Raw genomic sequence first — 19,691 nt, 5'->3', positions numbered from 1 at the left:
ATTCTATAATTTATTACCATTAACTATAATTATTAATATGTCTGGGTTTGAGTTTACCAATTTAATCTTTGTTTTCTGCGTGTTGCTTTTTTTCTGTCCCTCTATTCCTCCATTCCTCTGCCATTTTTGGGTAATTTTTAGAATTCTATTTTAATTTCCCTGCTGTACTTTGCCTTTATTTTGAACATAAAATTCTGGGTTGACAGTTTTTTGTTTTTTCTCCTCTTTAGTACATCAAAATTGTTGCTTTATTTTCTTCTGGGTCATTTTTTTCTTGATTTCTTGTATGAGTCTCATCATTCTTTATTAAAGACTGGATGGTGTGTGTAGAGCAGGAGACTGAGATAAATATTATTTATGATCGGAAACAGACTCATTTCTTCTGTCAGGCCATGAGTTGAGTTAATCTCGTCTGTAGTTAAGCTGGATCTATTTTTGTTGTTGCTGTCATTACTCTAGTCTTCAGCACTGGACTGTTGCTACCTTGTGGTTAGTGTGGGAGATGTATTATCAGAGTATTTTTCTCAGAGTTTCTGCTTCACGCTTAGCTTGGAGCAGGTCCTGTGCGCCTGCAGTGTGGAGGGGGACCCCCGCCTTGCTCTTGTCCCTCTTCAGTGGTCGACTGCAGTTGCTTGTTACTCAGTGAAAGTCTTGGGTTGGGAGCAGGGCTGTTTCTTGGCTCTTCCTTTCCAGCATCAGTCTTAGGCTGACCTGTATGCCTGAGCTTCAAGAGGAGGCCTTTCTCAATGCTCTTGCTCTTCTTTCTTTGGCAGCTGACCTTTCCCTTGTATCTGCAGAGGGGAGTGGTTTGGGGAGAAAACAGATTTCCTGTCCCCTTTTTCTCCACCCTCCCACCAGTGACAGCAGACCTCAGCTTTTTATTATTGTAGGATCCTACAAATGAGTGTGTTTTCCTATTCCCCCGCAGTGGCAGATGGCTTTTGTCTGGTGCCAGCATGGAGAATGACCGGCCTTTGGGACTTCAATGACTTTTGCATAGTATGTGTGAAGGTTCCAGGACAATGTGTCTTATGTCTGAGACCTGTGTCATATGAGCTGAGCACCAGTCTCACACCTGAACTGCCTAGGGTATTTCTCTCCATTGCCCTGCCCTGTCCCCAGTCTTTCTCTTAAGCACAAGTGTAGAACCTTGGAAAAGCATGAGTGCAAATTCTCCCTGTGTTGGTGACTCCCAGCTCACATTTGGCTTTTCAGAAATGGTTAAAATTTCAATTGTTTCTCATTACCTGCTTTGATGGCATCCACGTTTTTCTCCCTGCTCTGACAAAAGTCAGACAGTTAGGACCCTCAGAGGGGCTGCCATCCTTTGGAATTTAGTTGACTGGAATTCTTTGTGATTCTCCAGTAGTCTCACAAAAAGTTAATATTTTGTAGATTATCTAGCTTTTTTGTTGTTCTTCTAGTGAGAGTGGCTTTCTTTTGCAGTTTCTACATCCTAAGCACAAGTGTGGAGCCTCATCCTGAGTTTTAACTTTGTTTATTTTTATTTTTATATGTTTTAGCCACATGATTTCCTTTACATACAGTCAAATATAATTTTCCTCCCTTATGTCTCTGATATTATCTTTTGATTAGAAAGGGCTTCGCTACTATAAAATGAAGAAAAAACCCCAAAGAATCTCTTGTTTTCTCATAGTACATTTATGTTTTATTATTTTACAGTAAAATTTTTTATCCGCAAGGACTGTATGTTGAAGTATAGCATGGTATGTTAATTCAGATTTATTCCCTTCCAGGTGGCTGTCTAGGTGATGCAATATCCTTTGTTGATGAATTCAGCTTTGCTCTACTGCTTCCCACTTCTGTGCTAGTCAGGGGCAGAATGCCTAAATGCAACTGGTATTCCATTTAATGCATCATCTTGGTTTACTTTCTGATGTTGCTGCTTGAAAGTTTGGAGCATGTAATCAGTTTTCCTTTCTGCAAGCAGTGCCTCTGTGTTCATGCTCTTATCATTCTTTCCCTCCAGTTCAAGAGCCATTTCAAATGAGATAATTTGTACAAAATACTCAGTAAAGCATAGTCTCCTACAGAAGGTATGAGGTAATTACTGTCTACCTAATCCTCACAATGGAATGGAAGAAGTCTGTAGTACTGTTATACTGTAAACGTTTGGCATAGTTTGTGAATTCCAGGCTTTTGTTGCTGATTGATTGAGCTGAGCAAGTATTTCTAGAAGTCAACTTCTTCTTCCAGAGGCTTCCTTTCCAAGTTTTGCCACTTCTCCTAAGAGTGGAGCTTGGGAGAGGGATCCCTATTTTTTATTGCCAGCCTCTCCAACCTCTGCTCCTAGGTCTAGTGTGTGTGTTCTAGTTCATCTCCTCGATGAAGAAGCAAAGTTGATTTCTGCTTGGTCTGTCCTTCTAGAGGCTTTGTCGTTGGATACAAACTTCTTTCGGCAAACACGTTGACAATGTGACATCTTAGTCCATTATTTACTCCTTGAGTAAGTCTCTCACTTGCTGTATATTCTTTCACCTCTGTTTACATTCTTCCATGCCTTTCTGCCCGCCTTATCTCTTTTTAAGCTCCTCGACTCTGTATATTTTTTTTCTCAACTCATAATTTCATGAAAAATTTACCAATTTCACCATTTGAATTTACTGGATGTGGTGTAAAAAAGACTATCTCTGGTCTTTGTCCTTGGTTCCTGGCACAGAATTTTACAACCTTTGGAATTTCCTGAGTGATAGGAATGTCTTTTTTATGCTACTGAGGTGACTCAGGGTGGTTCCTGATTAGCTTTAGGATGGGGGGGGGGTGTCACCATAAAGGCCAAGCATGTGATTAGAGGGTTGGAACATCCGGCCTCAAGGAGGGGAGCTGGAGATTACGTTCAGTCACATGGTTAGTGATTTAATCAATCATGTCTAAGTAACAAAATCCTAATAAAAACATTGGACACTCAGGCTGGTTGGAGCTTTCTGCTTGGTGAATATATTGATGTGCTGAGGGGGTGACATACCCCAAATCCAAGGTGAGAGGACATGGAAGTTCTGCATTCAGGACACTTCCACATCCTGCTGTATGAGTATCCTTTACAAGAAAATTGTAACTGTAAGTATAGCACTCCCTGTGAATTATTGGAGCTGAGGGGTTCATGGCAACCCATGAATTTATAGCCAATTTGGCCAGAAGGTGCCAGGCATCTGAAGTGGGGGCAGTGTTGTGGAGGACTTTGCCCTTAACCTTGCAGGATCTGCAGTAACTCTTGGTAGTTAGTGTCAGAATTATATTGCAGTATACACCAGTTAGGGTAGAAACAGAATAGCTGGCTTTACAGGGGACCCCTCCCTGTAATAACAGAAGATACTAAATGCCCTTTTGGAAATGACTAAGCCAAAGTTAACTGTGACTTTTTATTTTGGTAGATGCTTGCTAATCTAGGTGATTGAGACTAATATTGAGACCAGTATTGAGACCAATGAGGCCAAGATTGAAACCAGTAGTCTGGTTCACTGAAAAAGTTAATTTAGATAAGAAGTTGCTTTTTAAAAATTATAAAACATGCCTTAAATATTTTATTTGAACTTAATACCAATAAATTTACATTCATTAACCAATCATTTGATGTAAAATCAAAGTCTTGTCTTTAGCATGGATGTGGTGTTCTGAATTCCATACAGTCTTGTTTCCACAAAGCTCACCTATTCTGTGTCATCCCTGAATTCCTGATTTTTTGTTCAAATGAAGTATGGACCATAGCCATTTGTGAGGCCTTACAGAATTTTTAAAACCCATACCTTATTTGATTGCATTTTTCACAACTTGCCTTTGGGTCTATTTTACTTAGAAGTTAACTAGAACAAAATTTCCTAAGGGAAAATGTTAAAAATACGAATAAACTTTTTATATATTAAATGGACACATGGAAATTTATCCCTAATTCCAGCATTATAGGTACAGAGATTCATTTATTTTTGTCCACTGTGATGGTTCTGCATGCAAATTTAGTAACAAATAAGAAATCTATCCAACTGTGGATGAAGTGTTGTTGAAATCACAAACGCACATATTGAAAGGGACTTGCAAGGACTAAAACAGGCCCTTTTGCTTATTTTTTTATCTTTCAACTCTCCGTTTGGCTTTATTCTAAATTTCTTATATATAGCTTTGTAACAGGCTCTGAGCACAGCAATTTTAGTTCTCCTTCTGTCTCTGTATTTGGATGAACCTCACACTTTGCTGGCCCCTGCTCTTGCTGTAGTGCTAGGACGGGGGACGGGGGTGACTAGGGCTGTGAGGGGAAGTGTCAGGGAAGCATAATATCAGTGCTGTGTGTCATTAGTGGCCTTCAAATGGAGAAATTTTTGCCGTCTCTTCTATGTCTCTGCAGTTACGTTCTTTCAGAGGCAGGGTGCTAGGTGTGATCAACTGGGCTTGGGGAGCCGCTTCTCTGATTTCCTTTCCCTCAGTGGCCTTGCTGAGTTTGAAACCTTTAAAAGTACCTGGCAGTAGTATAACCAGAAGCTGGACAACCTGGACACCCTGTACAGCCCAGTGCAACAGGGGTGGGGGTCGTGACTCATAAATTGGGGATACTCTGAATTTGACACAGGTTGGCTTCTGATGGGAGAGCTGAGGGTTAAAGGAGGCGTTGGGTTGAATACTTGTAGGGGAAATGGAGTCATGCACCAGGTGGGAAAAAAATTAAAACAAAGATTGCTGACTATCTGAAATCTCAAATTCAATGAATATCAGTTGGATAAGGAGGCTATTGTAATGTTGATTTTTGCTCCTAGGAGGTATATACATTTTCCTTGTTCTGAGAAGTGTAGTTAAAAAAAAAAAACGAATTGAATTCATTTCTTTGTATTTATTCCCAGATCTTCCCAGTTTAATAATTGTTTAAATAGTCAGTTTATAATAATAATAGCAGTAATAATAGGATTATATATATTATTTGTAATTATTGCTGCTACTATTTATTGAGCACTTGCTATATGCCAGGCACTATTCTCAGCATTTTACCTATAGTACCACTTATCCTCACATCCAACCTCTGAAGATTTATTATTTTACAGATGTCGAAACCAAGGCAAAGAGAAGTGAATGAAGCCTCTCATTGAAAACCTCACAGAAGTAGAGAGATGGCAGAGAAGCTATTTAAACAGAAGAGCCTAGGGTTTTCACCTCTATATAATGCTTTCTAGTTATTTCTTAGCATGTTAGCTTTTCCCCCAGCTTCTTATTTGGAAACTTTTCAAATCTGAAGAAAGATTGAAAGAAAAGTACAATGAATATCTTTACATTCCTTACTAAATTTACCATCTGTTAACATCCTATCATATTATAACTACCAGTTAAATATGTATCTGCCTATCTAGCTATCTTTTTTTTTCTGATTTATTTGAAAGTAACAAATCACATGTATTTCTCAAGAAAAAGACCATTCTCCAGTCCAATTCCGTATTGTAAGAATCTATGTTGATGTAAACTAAAGCAGACTGGGCCCCAGCTACCAGAAGTTGAGACAAAGATAATGTCTTATAATTGATTATTTTCCAATCCTCTGTAATGAATTGGGTTTCTAAACCAATTTTCTGCACACATATCCACACATGGAGAGAGAATTTTCAGAAATATGAGTGCTCCCAAAAGATATGTTTTGCCCAATTATGTTTCTAATGTGATACCCCTTAATATGGAGCATTTCACCGTTTTTCACCCTAGGAAGTTATAATGACTAGGTGACAGTGTGTTAGTCAGTCAAGGCTGCCTTAACAAAATACAACAGACTGGTTGTCTTGGAAAACAAATTTAGTTTTTCACAGCTCTGGAGGCTAAGAAGTCCAAGAACGGGGACTTCTTGACTAGGATTTGCAGCAATTCTCTTTTCCCGGCTTGCAGCTGGCCACCATCATGCTGTGTCCTCACATGGCCTTTTTCTCTGTGCAAGCAAGGAGAGCGAGCGAGCGCTCCGTGGTGTCTCTTCCTCTACTTACACAGATGCCTCACAAGGACACCAGTGCCATCGAACCAGGACCCCACCCTGATGACCTCATTTAACCTTAATTACCTCCTTAAAGCCTAGTCTCCAAGTACAGTCACATTGGGGGGTAGGGTTTCAACATACGAATTTTGAGGGGACACAGTTTAGTTCATAACAAACACTTTTATGGAATACTTATGAAATATAGAAAGATTAGGTCCACTAAAAAGTAAGTTGTATCTCACTGTAATATTTGAAAGTATATCTTATTTATTAAAGTCAGCTTTTTATATTATAATCAAAGTGGGGGCTATTTCTAGTTCATATGTATGTATCTGTACACTTAGTCATATGTAATCATCCACATTATACATTTTAAAGACCTAGGTTTGTCTGATGACAAGATCCTCCCAGAGCATCTATTTAGGTGCTTATTATCTCAAGAAATTATGAATCTTTTAATTGATGGTACTCTTGACAAAGAATGACAAACAGATAGACTTTTGATTAGGAAAAACGACAGGAGGAAAATTCTTAGAACACATAGTGTTTTGAGTAGGGAGGGAAGAAAAATGTGAAGACTGGTTTGAAGAGATGAGCCTGGGGAGTTTTTAGATTATCTTAAAAACTTAAGGTAAGACTGAGGTGTTTTAGTTAGAGCATATTATTGTTTTGTTTTGGTTTTCAATCAGTTATTGAAAATGGCTGGCTGGTGGCTCACTTGGGAGAACATGATGGTGATAACATCAAGGTCAAGGGTTCGGATCCCTGTACTGGCCAGCTGTCAAAAAACAAAAACAGTTATTGAAAAATTTTACTTGTAATATCTATTAGAATAGAACAGTACTAGTTATTCTCACAAAGACTGGGCATTCCAGGCAGATAGGACCTTTCCTTTGAGTAAAGTTGGGAAATATGTTTTTTGGGTACAGGCAGAAAGCCCTGAAGGGAAAAGGAAAAGAGAGCTAGGATATAATTCTTAGACTAGATTTTGCTGCATGGTTTTTTAGAGAAAAAAGGAGTATAGTCTAATATATCATCCTTCATTTTACAATTATCTTTTACCACATTACCATAGATGTCTATAAAAGTATTTAAGAGCTTCACCAATGTTCCCAAGGGCCTCTCTTTAGCCCTTTGCCACTTCAGTCTGTTTTGAATAGTCAATCCAGTTGACTCTCTTCTTCAATTGTTGCCCTAAGTCTGCCAAATTCTCAATTAATGGCTTTGAGCGGTATTCAGGCAGCTCTCCAACATCACTTTTAGTGACTTTATGCAATTCTTCACCTTTTGTGATATTTGCATGATCGAATGTTTCAGACGGTCATTGAAATAAACAAACTTGACCAGAACGGCCCCTTGTGTTGAGTGAGGACTAGTTTTATGCAGGCTTGGCTTATTTTTTTATTTTGATGATTTTGATAAATACATAGCAAGAACCATACCTCCCATATAGGCCATCCTTTAGAAGGATAATATACAGAAAATTGGGGAGGGGAAGACTGTAAATGAACCATCTGTGCTCCTATTGAAAGACTGCCTCTCCTTTGATATTCCACCAGTTTCCTCCTATCTGCTCAGACATCTCTATAAGATTCCCCCATCATTACACACATGTGCTATAATTTCTCACATTTTAAAAATTTGCTAACACCTGCATACCCTATCAGTTACTTTGTCATTTCTCTCCTTCCCTTTATAACACAATTTCTCAAACAGTCGCTGTAATTATTGTCTCTGTTTTCCCACTCTCTGCATTCTCTCAAACCCATCCAATCAAGATGTGCCGTCTCCACTTCTCTACTGTCACTTTTCTTGTTATGATCTTCATATTGTGACATCCAGGGATCTTCATCTTACTTTAATTCCCAGTTGCATGTAACAGGATTACTCCCTTACCCCTGTACCTTTGTTCACTGGGCTTCCAGAACCCCACACATTCTTTCCTGGTTCTCTTTTTAGGCCATTAGCCACTCCTCCTGTTCTTTCATTTTAACATTGAACTGATCCTTTTTTTAAAATTCTCTAGCTAGAATTTTTCTCTTTGGGATTTTATCTGGGATTTTATCATACTCCTCAGATATGCCAGTGATGAGTAAATGTTCATTTTAAAGTCAGACCTCTCTCCTGAACTCCAGACTTAAATGTCCAACTGTTTATTTGACTTTCCTCAGTGAAGTATCTAATCCATATCTAAAATTTAACAACCAAGTTCCTCGTTTTCCTGGTTTGTTTAGAGACAACTCCATTCTTACAGTTGTTCAAACCAAAAACTTTGGAGGCGGCATTGATTCCTCTCTTCCTCTCACATCTTAAATTCAATCTATCAGCAAATACTGTCACCTCTGCCATCTAAATTCCACCCCCTTCTTATCACTTCTGTGGCTACCCCATTGGTCCAAGCCACCATCACCTCTCTCTGGATGATTGTGACAGGAGCTGGTGTTTTTGCTTCCATCCTTGCCTCTCTTTAATCTCTTCTGATCACAGTAGAACCTTTAAAAATATGTGTCACATTTGGTCATTCTAAGCCCCAAATTTCCAGTGGCTTCTCATCCCACTTTGAGTAAAAGCCTGTATCACGGAGCCCCAAGTCTGAGAGGGCACTTGTGTGGTGTTTGCCTATTCCAAAGAACTCACCCAGTATTACAATAGGTAGAGACATTGGTTTATTAGACTTATGGGAGTTGCTGATGGTGGCCAGCCAGCTAGATATCCACACTGCCACAGGGTACGTACAACAGTTATATAGTGAACAGATCAAAGTAGAGATGTAAATCATTTGCTTATGCAGAGACCCTCACTCAGCTCACATAACTGAGTGCATGGGAGATCTGGCTGAGTAGATGAGTTAATTCTACTCGCTACTCTCCTGGTGCCAGAGCACTTTAACACCAGCATGCTAATTCATTTACCTAGAGTCCCTGCTTCCTCCAGTCTTCTTTTTATCTTAAAGGGAATGTGCCTTTCCTAGGGTAACTACCTTGGCCAGGGGTAGTTTCCCAGGGGGGAGGGGGAACTCTGGCATGCACGGGGAGGGGGAATAGGTCTGTTTCCAGTATTTACCCTACAAAGCCCAAGCCCCCACAGTGACCCATGAGGGTCCAGATCATCTGTTCACTCATTCTCCATTACTTTTCTGGCATTGTCTTCTAATTGTTCCTTCTCTTTCCCAGCTCTAGTCACAAGGGCCTTCTTCCATCAGATGTTTTCAAGACTTGTTTTCTCACCTACTTTAATTTCTCACTCAACACTCATATGTTAGTTTCTCAGGCCTTCATTATTTTAAATTGCATTTTTTCTGATTTGTGTTTTCTTTCATTACTAAAATATGAAAGGTTCTTAAGGAAGTTCTTTTGTTTGTTTGTTTGCCTGTTTTGTTGAGTGTTATATTTCCATGTGCCTGGCAAAGAGTAAATTTTCAACAAATATTTATTGAATAAATGTGTAATCAAAAAACCAGAAGTCCTTTATTTAACATTTATGGTGTTTCATGTAGCTCACTATGTTCATTAAGTACTTCATTTAAACTCCATAACCATTATATACTACTTAGATGTGAGAAAAATGAGATTGAGAGGCTCCGTAGAATTACCTAAGTCAGGAACCTGCATTCTGGCTCAATTCCTTTAAGTCCAGTGCTCTCTCTTTTGTAACGAGCAGGTAGAGGTAAGACCACTTCCACCTTAGGAGGACTGTAGGATATTTCTGTTCGATATCTCTACTTGTTGAGACCAAAGACATCTCTCTTCTTTACTTCTCTATCCTCAACACCTAGCAGAGGACCAGGCACATAATACAAGCTCAGTGGATAGTTATCTCTACGACTAAATAGCCAAGTTTGTCCAGTGGATGGTTACCACAGTGTTAACTTCTGTACTGAGACCTCTCTCTTCCTGACTAAAAGCCAAGTTGAGGAAGGGATAGGGGAAGAAAGTAGAGAATTATAAGGGAATCACAACTGGGAATACTGGGTTAATTTGCCAAAAGTAGTGAGCAGCCGTGGCCTCATTCTCTGCATTCATTTCATGAAATCTTGTATTCAGCCTTCTCTCTCCTCTGTTCTGCTCCCATGGAGAGAAAGGCTGAGAATGCAGTAGAGAAAATCACACTTAAATCAGATAAATGCCTTCTAAGAAGATCACTGGAGTGTGAGCCTTCTCTTTGAGGGTGTATTTTCTAGCGCTGGGCTGGAGGAGAAAGTGGGAAAAAGGACTTGAACAAAAGGAAAAGGATGCAAGGGAAATAATAGCATGAAGAAAGTCACCCTAATCTGACGCCTTCTGTCTCTCTGTTGGCTTTCAAGTGGTTTCAACTGAAGAACTTCTAATGGCAGATGTGGTTTGTATTTTATCCCTTTTATAATGGAAAGGCCCTGCCTGCAGTGGGACAAATGGATATTTTCCCTGTTGTTTGAAACTTTTCTTTAGAGTATATTTAATAAGGAAAAAAAAGTTATGTATTTAAGGTATTTACTCTTTAGATAAAGTTAATCCATCCTCTGCAGCAATCCCGAAGCAATCGATTTTTGTTATAAGGATTATCATAAAGCTTTTAATGGTGACTACATTAGCTATTCTGGTGAGTGAGGAAACATGCACCTTACATTTTACAGTCCTGTCAATATTTTAGGTCTACTTTGTTGAAAAGAAAATATGCAACCCAGTTGGAATTTTAGAAATGTGAAAAAAAATCAAGTAACAGTTTCAAGTTTTCCCACTTAAAAAAAAAGTCTCAAAAAGCAGGAAGAAGATTCTCTGGCACAGAGTGTGCTGTATCCAAGTGTTGGTAAAATAAATAGAAATAAATGCCCACCCTTCTTCCCACCCAGATAAAACCAGTAGGGAACTGACAAGGACTAACAGACACCGTAAAGAGGGATAGGGTTTTGTTTATTCTTTGCCCAGTTTCCCTCCAAGAGCAGCTCTCTTTATCTACTCCAATTCACACCTCAAAACTTTAAACTCCACACGAGAAGCTTCATCTACCACCTCTCACTTACTGCATGGGCCTCACGTTATGTTCTTAACATGTAATTTCAGTTTTCAAGATGGATCCCCACCAAAATGTTGCCCTTCTGTTTAAGAGGGAAAATTCATCTTTGTTTTAAGTGAATTTACTTGAAGTGACCACTCTGGTGCCAGGCTTATTGAACAAGACATCTCTCCTGTTCCTTTTCGGAGAATTACATTTACCACAAAAGCCACTAGTTTCTTGTCTGTTTCAGCTTTCATTTCCACCCCCATTTAACAACAGCGTATGTAATATATAGTTGTATGATATTTGTGATGGGTAATGTTAGTGTGTTACCCTGAGTGTGTCATGCAGTGCCCAGATATTTGGCCAAACATTCTGGGTGTGTGTGTGAAGGTGTTTCTGGATGAAATTAATATTTGAATCGGTAGACTGAGAAAAGCAGGTGGTCCTCCCTAATGTGGGTGGGCCTCATCCAATCCACTGAAGGCCTGAATAGAACAAAAAGGCTCATCCTCCCCTGAATAAGAGAGAATTCTTTCTGACTTACTGCCTTTGAGCTGGGACATTGGTCTTTTCCTCCCTTCAGACTTGAACTGAAACACTGGCTCTTGTTGGGTTTCGAGCCTGCCGACCGTCAGGTGGGAACTATATCACTGGCTTGCCTGGTTCTAAGGCCTTTGGACTCAGACTGGAACTACTTAATTGGCTCTTCTGAGTGTCCAGTTTGCTGACTGCAGAACTTGGGACTTAGCCTCCATAATTGTATGAGATATTTCCTTATAATACATCTCTTTCTCTCTCTGTACATCCTATTGGTCCTGTTTCTCTAGAGAACCTTGACTAATACGATGTTATAACAAGCTGTTTAAACAACTGTAATCACCAATTTCTGTGTGTAGTGACTCACACTGGCTCCTTATTGTCTACCATCAAGTTTTAAGTAATTTTAAGTCCTGTTTCTGAGTACCTATCTCCTGTGCCAGGAGATTACAAAGAAATGAGGCATGTCCCTACCCAAAGATCACAGTCCAGTGTCACCAGTACACAAATTTCTAGAAACACCATCTACCTGGAGCCACACAAACACTGCCATCAGACAGAAAAAGATGTTTTCAGTAGTAAACTGAACCATGTCCTGTGACTCACTGAGATGGAGGTGCCGTTTTGGCTCTACTTGGTCAAACATGAGCTACTGAAGCAAGAAAGTTTTCCCCCCATCCCGTGAGAGCACATATATTTTTGGGTTTGAATCTCACCTCTTTCCAATGTCTAGTTATGTGGCCTTGGACAAATTAATTTTGGTATATATTGTTAAATGTAAAATAGGAGTAAAAATAGTTCATTGCTCATAGCATATGTATAAGATTGCACAGGATGCTATTTGTAAAAAAAATTTAGAACAGTGCCTACAACTTGCTATATTTCATCAAATACATGATGCCATCAATTGTGGGATACTATTATGTGTACTTGCAAGAAGGAAAAACAATGTCAATTGTAATTGTAAAGTGCTATTAATTGTGTCACTTTGTGATGTGTTAAAATCAGTGAAGTACAATAGTTGGTGCTGTATAAATAAATAAAATTCTGGATCAGACAAGCTGATTATTTAGGGCAGTGTAGACCAGTCCTAAGTTTGAAGATAAAATCTATCTGCATTTGTGAATGGTTATCTAAATAGAAACAAAGTTATAAGCAAACCATAATATTACTGAATGTCCAAATCACTGTTTGACTATTCCACAAAATTACTAAAGCATATTTGTTTCATTTTTTAAATGAGGTTTAGAACTTCCTTCATTATGGACTCCCTAGGGTCATTTAATGATCTAATTAAGGCATTATGGTTGTTTTGGATTGAATATTTGCATCCTTTCCAAATTCAAATGTTGAAGTCCTAAACCCTGGTGTGTTTATATTTGGACATAGGGTCTGTGAGGAGGTGATAAAAGTTAAATGAGTTCACAATGGTGGGGACCTAATCTGACAGGTCTGGTACCCTTATAAAAGGAGGAAGAGACACCAAGCGGTCTCTCTCCTTTATGTGAGGATGCAACAAGAAAGTGGCTGTCTGCAAGCCAGGAAGAGAGCCCTCACCAACAATTGAATCAGCTGACACCTTGATTTTGGACTTCCAGCCTCCAGAACTATGAGAAATAAATATCTGTTGTATAAGCCACTCAGTCTATGGTATTTTGTTATGACAGCCCAACCATACTGAGGCAGTGGCCAATGGGGAAGGTCTGTCACTGAGAGATAACTGTGGATGAATTCATCCTTCCACCTCTTGCCTGCCCCCAGCCACATATGACTAGTCAGTAGCCATCAGAGAATGTTTGACCTGTAGGTGCTTACTTGCAGTTGGAAATCAAAGACAGGATCTCCCCATCAACCCTTCCTAGTCCTCATTTTTGTGCCTACTTGGTGCATATGCTACTATATTAACGTGCTACTTTACTGACGTTATAATTACTATTTATTTATTTTTACAATTTTGTATGCAACTACATGTGGTAAATAACATTCTCATTATGAACGTTTAATTAGGTTTACAGTTTTAATCACTTCTCCATATTTATGCTTTCTTCAGTTAGCTGATTGACAACTTTCTTTCTCATTGGTAGTTTGATTCTCTGGGTGCTGATTCTGCCTCTATGTATTTGACAAGTGAAACTTTGCCTTTGTTTTTGTTCTCACTGGTAATTGAATTTCAGTTCTAGCAATGTTTAAGACAGTATGACAGGGAAGGTCCAGAAAAAAATTCAGAATAATATAAAGGTTACTTTTTTAAAAAGCATGTCTTTATGGAGAAAAAATCTAAATCATGGAATACTCTTTAATTTTATTTTGAAGCATATGCTTCAACAGAAGCCAAGCAAAGCATTAACCAGTGGGAATCCTTGGGGAAACCTGTTTTAATGAGTACATGAGATTGCTTACAGTTTACGTAACAATTTATATGTTAATGGATGTATCTGAAAATCATGAGCATGTTCAAGGGTACTTGAAAAGTTTGTCTTTCATTAATAATTTCTAAACATTACTCTACAATCTTGTTTATATTATTTTTATCAGAGCAAAGGTAAGTCTCTCCAGCCTGGAATAGCCAGTTGGTATATTAGTTATCTATTGCTGTGTAACAAATTACCCCAAATCATAGAAGCTTAAAACAATCTACATATATTATCTCACATAGTTTCTGGGTGTCAGGAATCTGGGAGTGGCTTAGCTGGGTGGTTCTGGCTCAGGGTCTGTCATGAGAATGCAATTAGTAAGCTGTTGGCTGGGATTATAGATCCTTTTCCAAACTTACTCACATGACTGATGGCAGTCGACTTCAGTTCCTTGCTGCATGGGCCCCTCCATAGGCTGACTGCTCACAACAGGGTTTCCCCCAGAACAGATGATGAGAGAGCAAGTCAGCATGCCACCGTCTTTTATGCCTAGTTGCGTAAGTGAAAAACCATCACTTCCACTGTGGAGTGCTATTGTCACACAGACCAACTCTGGCCATGAGAGGGGCCTGTGTAAGGAGTCTGCTTGCAAATTCACTTAAATGGCTCTTGGCAGGAGACTTCAGTTTCTTGCCATTTGGGCTTGTGTATAGGGCTGCTTGCTCATACCATGGTTTCTCCAGAGTGAGTGATCTGTGGGGCAGGAGATGAAAGCCACCTAACCTTGGATGTGACCTATCATCACTTCTGCTGCATGCTGTTGGTCATAAAGACCAACCCTGATACCATGTGGGAAGAGGCTACACAAAGGCATGGCTATTAGGAAGCAGAGATGATTGGGGAGTATCTGAGAGGGGGGCTGCCACAGTTGACAAGTGGCCTGTGCCAGGCCAGATGCCCCCTTCCTAGAACTGACACTGTGAGCAGAATGACAGACTCAGAGGGTAGAATTATTCACTCAGGCTGAGCTAAGTTCTCTCTTGTTCTGCAAACTTCTGATAATCATCCAATACATTTTTTGGATTGTTAGCTCAGATTAGTTTCTGTTATTGTGACTCCTAACTGATCAAATGTATTCCGATGTAAATTATACTTAAGTGCATGTGCAATATTGAAACTACTTTCTGTTTATTATAAGACTATGAAAGTCAGGTTTCTCATTGTTGGTGATGGGAGATACAAAATAGAATTGTGGAGTGTACAGATTGCATTCCAATCTGTGGTGCTAGATTGGAAATGGAGATATCAGTGTGAACTCATGCTGTACATACATATACTTCCTTGATCTATTTATTTAAGTGGCCCCAAGTCACTCCTAGTAGCAATGAGTAAACGTATGCATTGAGATCTTAGTTCCTAAATCCAGTGCCCTACTAAAAGTAATCAAAGCTCCTTAGAGAAATGATGGGGGTAAGGAAAATACAAGGTAAGCCTGGAACATGTTTAGGACCAGAAAGTATGTTCTCAAAGAATGATGGGGATATGTCAAAATGACAGAGCTGCCAGTTTGAAGGGTCTCCTCCTGCCCAGATCTGGAACAATTCAAACATTAATAGAAAACCAGTATTAACAGCCATCAGATTAATAATTGATTCAGGTAGAAATCATCAACAGATACTTAAACTAGCAGGTAAAAGTTTGATGAAGAATGGAATATTTACACAGTCTCAATATTATCTTCCTTCAAAATGCTTATTAATTATAAAGGGAAAAATAGAACCTTTACAATGGAGAAGGCTGGCAGATACCATCTTAACCATGTGATTAAAGATAATAGCACCGAGAATGGGACAAAAGGACCTCATGTGCCTCTTGATGTGATGTGCTAAGAATATAGTGTCATTTCTGGGTACTTTGCTAAAATGCATTGAATCTAATCAAGAGGAAGCATCACACAAAACCAAATTGAGGGACATTCTACAAAATAACTGGCATGTTCTCTTTAAAAATGTCAAGGTCAAAAAAGATAAAGGCTGAGGAATAGTTTCTGATTAAAGGAGCCTAATGAAACGTGACAACTGAATACAATTCATGTTCCTTTGTTGCGTCCTGAGTGGGGGAAAAAACAGCTATAAAGGATATTATTAGGACAATTGACAAAATTTGAATATAGGTTGTAGATTATATCATAGCATTGTATCATGTCAAATTTTCTGATTTTAATAATTATGTAAGAGAAAGTCTTTGTTTTTAAGAAATGCACACTGAACTATTTAGGAGCAAATGGGCATCATGTCTGCAGCTTATTCTCAAATGGCTCAGAAAAATACCTGAAAGAGAGTGAATGAAAAATCAGATGGAGCCCCATGTTTACAGCTAGTGCATCTGGGTGGAAGGTCTTCTGTTAGTTTGCTATTGCTGCTGTAACAGACGACTGTACATTTAGCAGCTTGTTTCTGTAGGTAAGAAGTCTGGCAGAGTGTGCTCAGTGTCTGGCCACTGTGTTAAATATCAAGGGTTCAGCATGGCTGCTCTCCTTTATGGAGGCTCTGGGGAAGAATCAGCTTCTAAGCTCATTCAGGTTGTTGGCAGAATTTAGTTCCTTGTGGTTGGAGGACTGAGGTCTCCATTTCCTTGATATGTGGCACCCCCCAATTTTAAGCCAGCAATGGTGCCTGGAGAACCCCCTCCTGCTTTGAATTTTTCTGCTTTTAATGGCTTAAGTTATCTCGCTGGCCCCACCTTGATAATCCAGGGAATGTTTTCTGTCTTAAAATCAACCAATCAATAATTTAATCACATCTGCAAAATCTCTTTTGCTATATAATTAACATAACATAACCATGGGTGTGACCCCCCCCAGGTAAAAGTCCTGGAGGCCAAATTTCTGCCTACCACAGGTTCACAGGAATTTTCTGGACTATTCTCGCCACTTTCATATAAATTTGAAATTACATCAAAATAAAATGTTACAAAGATTCATAAGCACAGCACAAGAAGTTGAAAAATGTCATCACAGCATCGATCATGTTTTGGATGGTTTCATTTCCTTCTAACAGCACTGGGTCTGTTTTCCTTCCTCATTACCTTCCAGGCCACCACCAGATAAAGCAAGGGACCTGTGAGGTGGTCGCTGTGCACAGATGCTGCAATAAGAACCGCATAGAAGAGCGCTCACAAACGGTCAAGTGTTCCTGCTTCCCGGGACAGGTTGCTGGCACAACCCGGGCTCAGCCTTCTTGTGTTGAAGGTAGGAACTTTCTGGTCAGTTTCTCCAGCATTTCAAAAGGGCTGAAAACTACGAACAACCTCCCTACTTTGCTGTGTTTGCAACCCAAAGAAACCTAGGTTGCTTCAAGTTCACTGTCAGTCCAAAAGTGAACATAAACACAACTCCAAAAAATTCTTAACGAATAAGGTAAGTCTTCAATGTCTCTAAAGTGGTACCAATCGGGAGTTATAGTACAGGACAGTTGGGAAGATGTACTTCAAATTTTTTTTTTGTCCACCTGTCTCCAAATCTTGCCCATTGAGTCACTTGTCATCCCTGTCTATACTCTGTACTCAAAATTAGCAGTGTGCCTTTCTCATCTTATGCATAGTGTTATAGACTAATATCCTCTTTATTGTATTGCAGTTTATCATTTTAACAAACATTTATAAAGCATCTTCTCTGGAGCAACTTCCCTGAGAGGAGTTTGGGATCATGGATCATTCATTTGCAGTCTTGAAACCCCCCCAGCAGAGTACTGTGCCAAGGGTTTAAAAAAAAAAAAAAAAATAACGAATGTTGATGGTTGTAGGTAGAGGCCTGGAATTGATTCCTTTTGATGCCCCTGGCTTCTTCCAGCTGACACCTTGTTAAAACAAGTATCAGTCCCCAGAGGAATAAATACATGTGGTTAGCCCTTTAGCAGTTGCTCTGCAGTGGCATGAAAACCTCCCTGAAAATGAACATACCCAGTCTCAATTGATGCATGTGTAAAGGTCAGCAGTTAAAACACAAACACACACACACTCTGTTCGCCAGATCTCATTGCACAGTCAACAACAGTAACCGACTTACCCACATCCCACCTCCCTTACCAAGCACGCAAGTAGACATACACAAATTTATGGGCTGTATGGTCACAGTGTACGTATCAACACCATCTCAGCCAATTTTAGAGCAGGAAAGTGGAAGCGGAAAATTTCCCACCTGCAATTCCTTATCAAAACTCCTGGGGCCAAATGTGTTGCTGAATTCAGATTTTGTTCAGATTTTATAAGGGTAACAATGCATATATTATTACCTAACAAAGTGAATGTGTTCTCCTCTTGTACCCCATAAATATAGATATTAATATTTCTACAAGAAAATATATGAATATTCATGCAGAGTGGGATAAGGCAAGATGAAGAACCTCATGTTAATTCAAGTCAGGTTTTGCTGCCATCTTGCAGAAAACCTTTCTATTTTCAGAGCTTTTTGGAATTGGGGATTATTGATAAAGTATTATGGACTTACTTAAACAAAAGATGATCTTTAACATTCAAAAAAATGGCATTTAAAAAATTTGCTGAATTCCTATACCCCCAGCCAGGACAGTATATTTATCTTTTGCATTAATTGAATCCAAATCATACCCATTCTGTCTTTTCCCCTCTCTCAAGTCAGTCCACCTTTCTCTGTCCCACTGCTACCCCCAAGGTCTAGGGCCCAACATTACTTCTTGCTGAGCTTTCTACTCCTACTCTTCCATTTTCTACTCTGTAGCCAGAATGATCCTTCTACAAAAATGGAACTGATCATGTCATTCCCATGCTGAAAACCACTGAAAAAGTGACTTTCCATCATCTTTAAGATAAACTCCTGTTTCTTTACTTTGGGTTACAAAGCCCTGCATGATCTGGCTCTGTTTCAGTCCTCCTTTTCAACCACAGTATCCCAGGCAAACTGGAGATCTTTGTGTTCCCTTTCATCTCTGCACTTGTCTATGTCTTTTGCCTGAATCAAAGCCTTTCTCCTCCTCATGACACACATTTGGTCTACTTCATTCCTACACTCCTTTTATCTCCTATATGTTCTTGTATCTCCCTGTCCTTCCAGGGCATGACATTCATCCCCTTTTGTGGTAAACGCTTGCTAAATGCATGCCTTCTTGTTGGTATGCAAGCTCTGGAGGGTAGGGACTGCATCTCTTATTTTCATCTCCGCTGATGGGCTGGCCCATAAGCACGTTTTAGCATAGTGGAGAATTGACTCTTGACTAATCACAGATTGCTCTCCAAAGGTAACAACTGTGTTTGCTTGCCTCTGTAGGCTTTAAACTTCTTCAAAAGATACTTAGGAATCATAATAAACTATTTTTATATTCTGTCTAGCCTAGAACCTTTGGATATAAAAAGTCTTAACTATAAATAATGTTTTACAATACTCAAAGCACTTTTATCAGTACCAATAGGGTAATGATTATTATTAGCATATTTATCTTAGTAAAGAAAACGTGAGGACCTTACCCTAAGCTACCTTGTTTTAAGTTTTACTTATGGACGGGTGGGAGGAAATTGTCCCTGGGTGAGAAACGATGATCTATGATTTACAGATGTCCTTAGCTCAAAATGAGAGGTTGTGCTAGTTCACCAGACATGCTCTAAGTTTTGACTTGTGAAAATAATCCTAATCCATGGAAGTCACCCTGCCACCTCTATTCCATGTCTTTTATCTCTTTAGTCAATATGTTTTTCTATATATTTGTATATTTAGAAATAGGTCTGTAGAAAACAGTGGTAGATTTCAGTATGAATGTGTGTTTTACACAATTTGTATCTCATTGGATATTTCTTAACTCAACCTGCTTTATTCCTATCAGTATTAGATTGTAGAG

At 39.2% G+C, this 19,691-nt stretch overlaps 1 protein-coding gene across 1 annotated transcript in view; it reads left to right on the top strand.

Moving 5' to 3' along the window:
• TAFA4 (TAFA chemokine like family member 4) overlaps positions 1–19,691 on the top strand; it is a 114,683-nt gene that overhangs the window by 80,016 nt on the left and 14,976 nt on the right. Inside the window, exon 2 of the mRNA XM_063113411.1 lies at positions 16,919–17,074. Coding sequence (XP_062969481.1) covers positions 16,919–17,074 — 156 coding nt within the window. The remainder of the gene's footprint in view (positions 1–16,918; positions 17,075–19,691) is intronic.

This window comes from Cynocephalus volans, chromosome 11 (genome assembly GCF_027409185.1).
Source record: "Cynocephalus volans isolate mCynVol1 chromosome 11, mCynVol1.pri, whole genome shotgun sequence".
Classification (NCBI taxonomy): Eukaryota; Metazoa; Chordata; class Mammalia; order Dermoptera; family Cynocephalidae; genus Cynocephalus; species Cynocephalus volans.
Note: the sequence above shows the minus strand (reverse complement) of the source record. Positions and strands in the feature narration are given on the sequence as shown.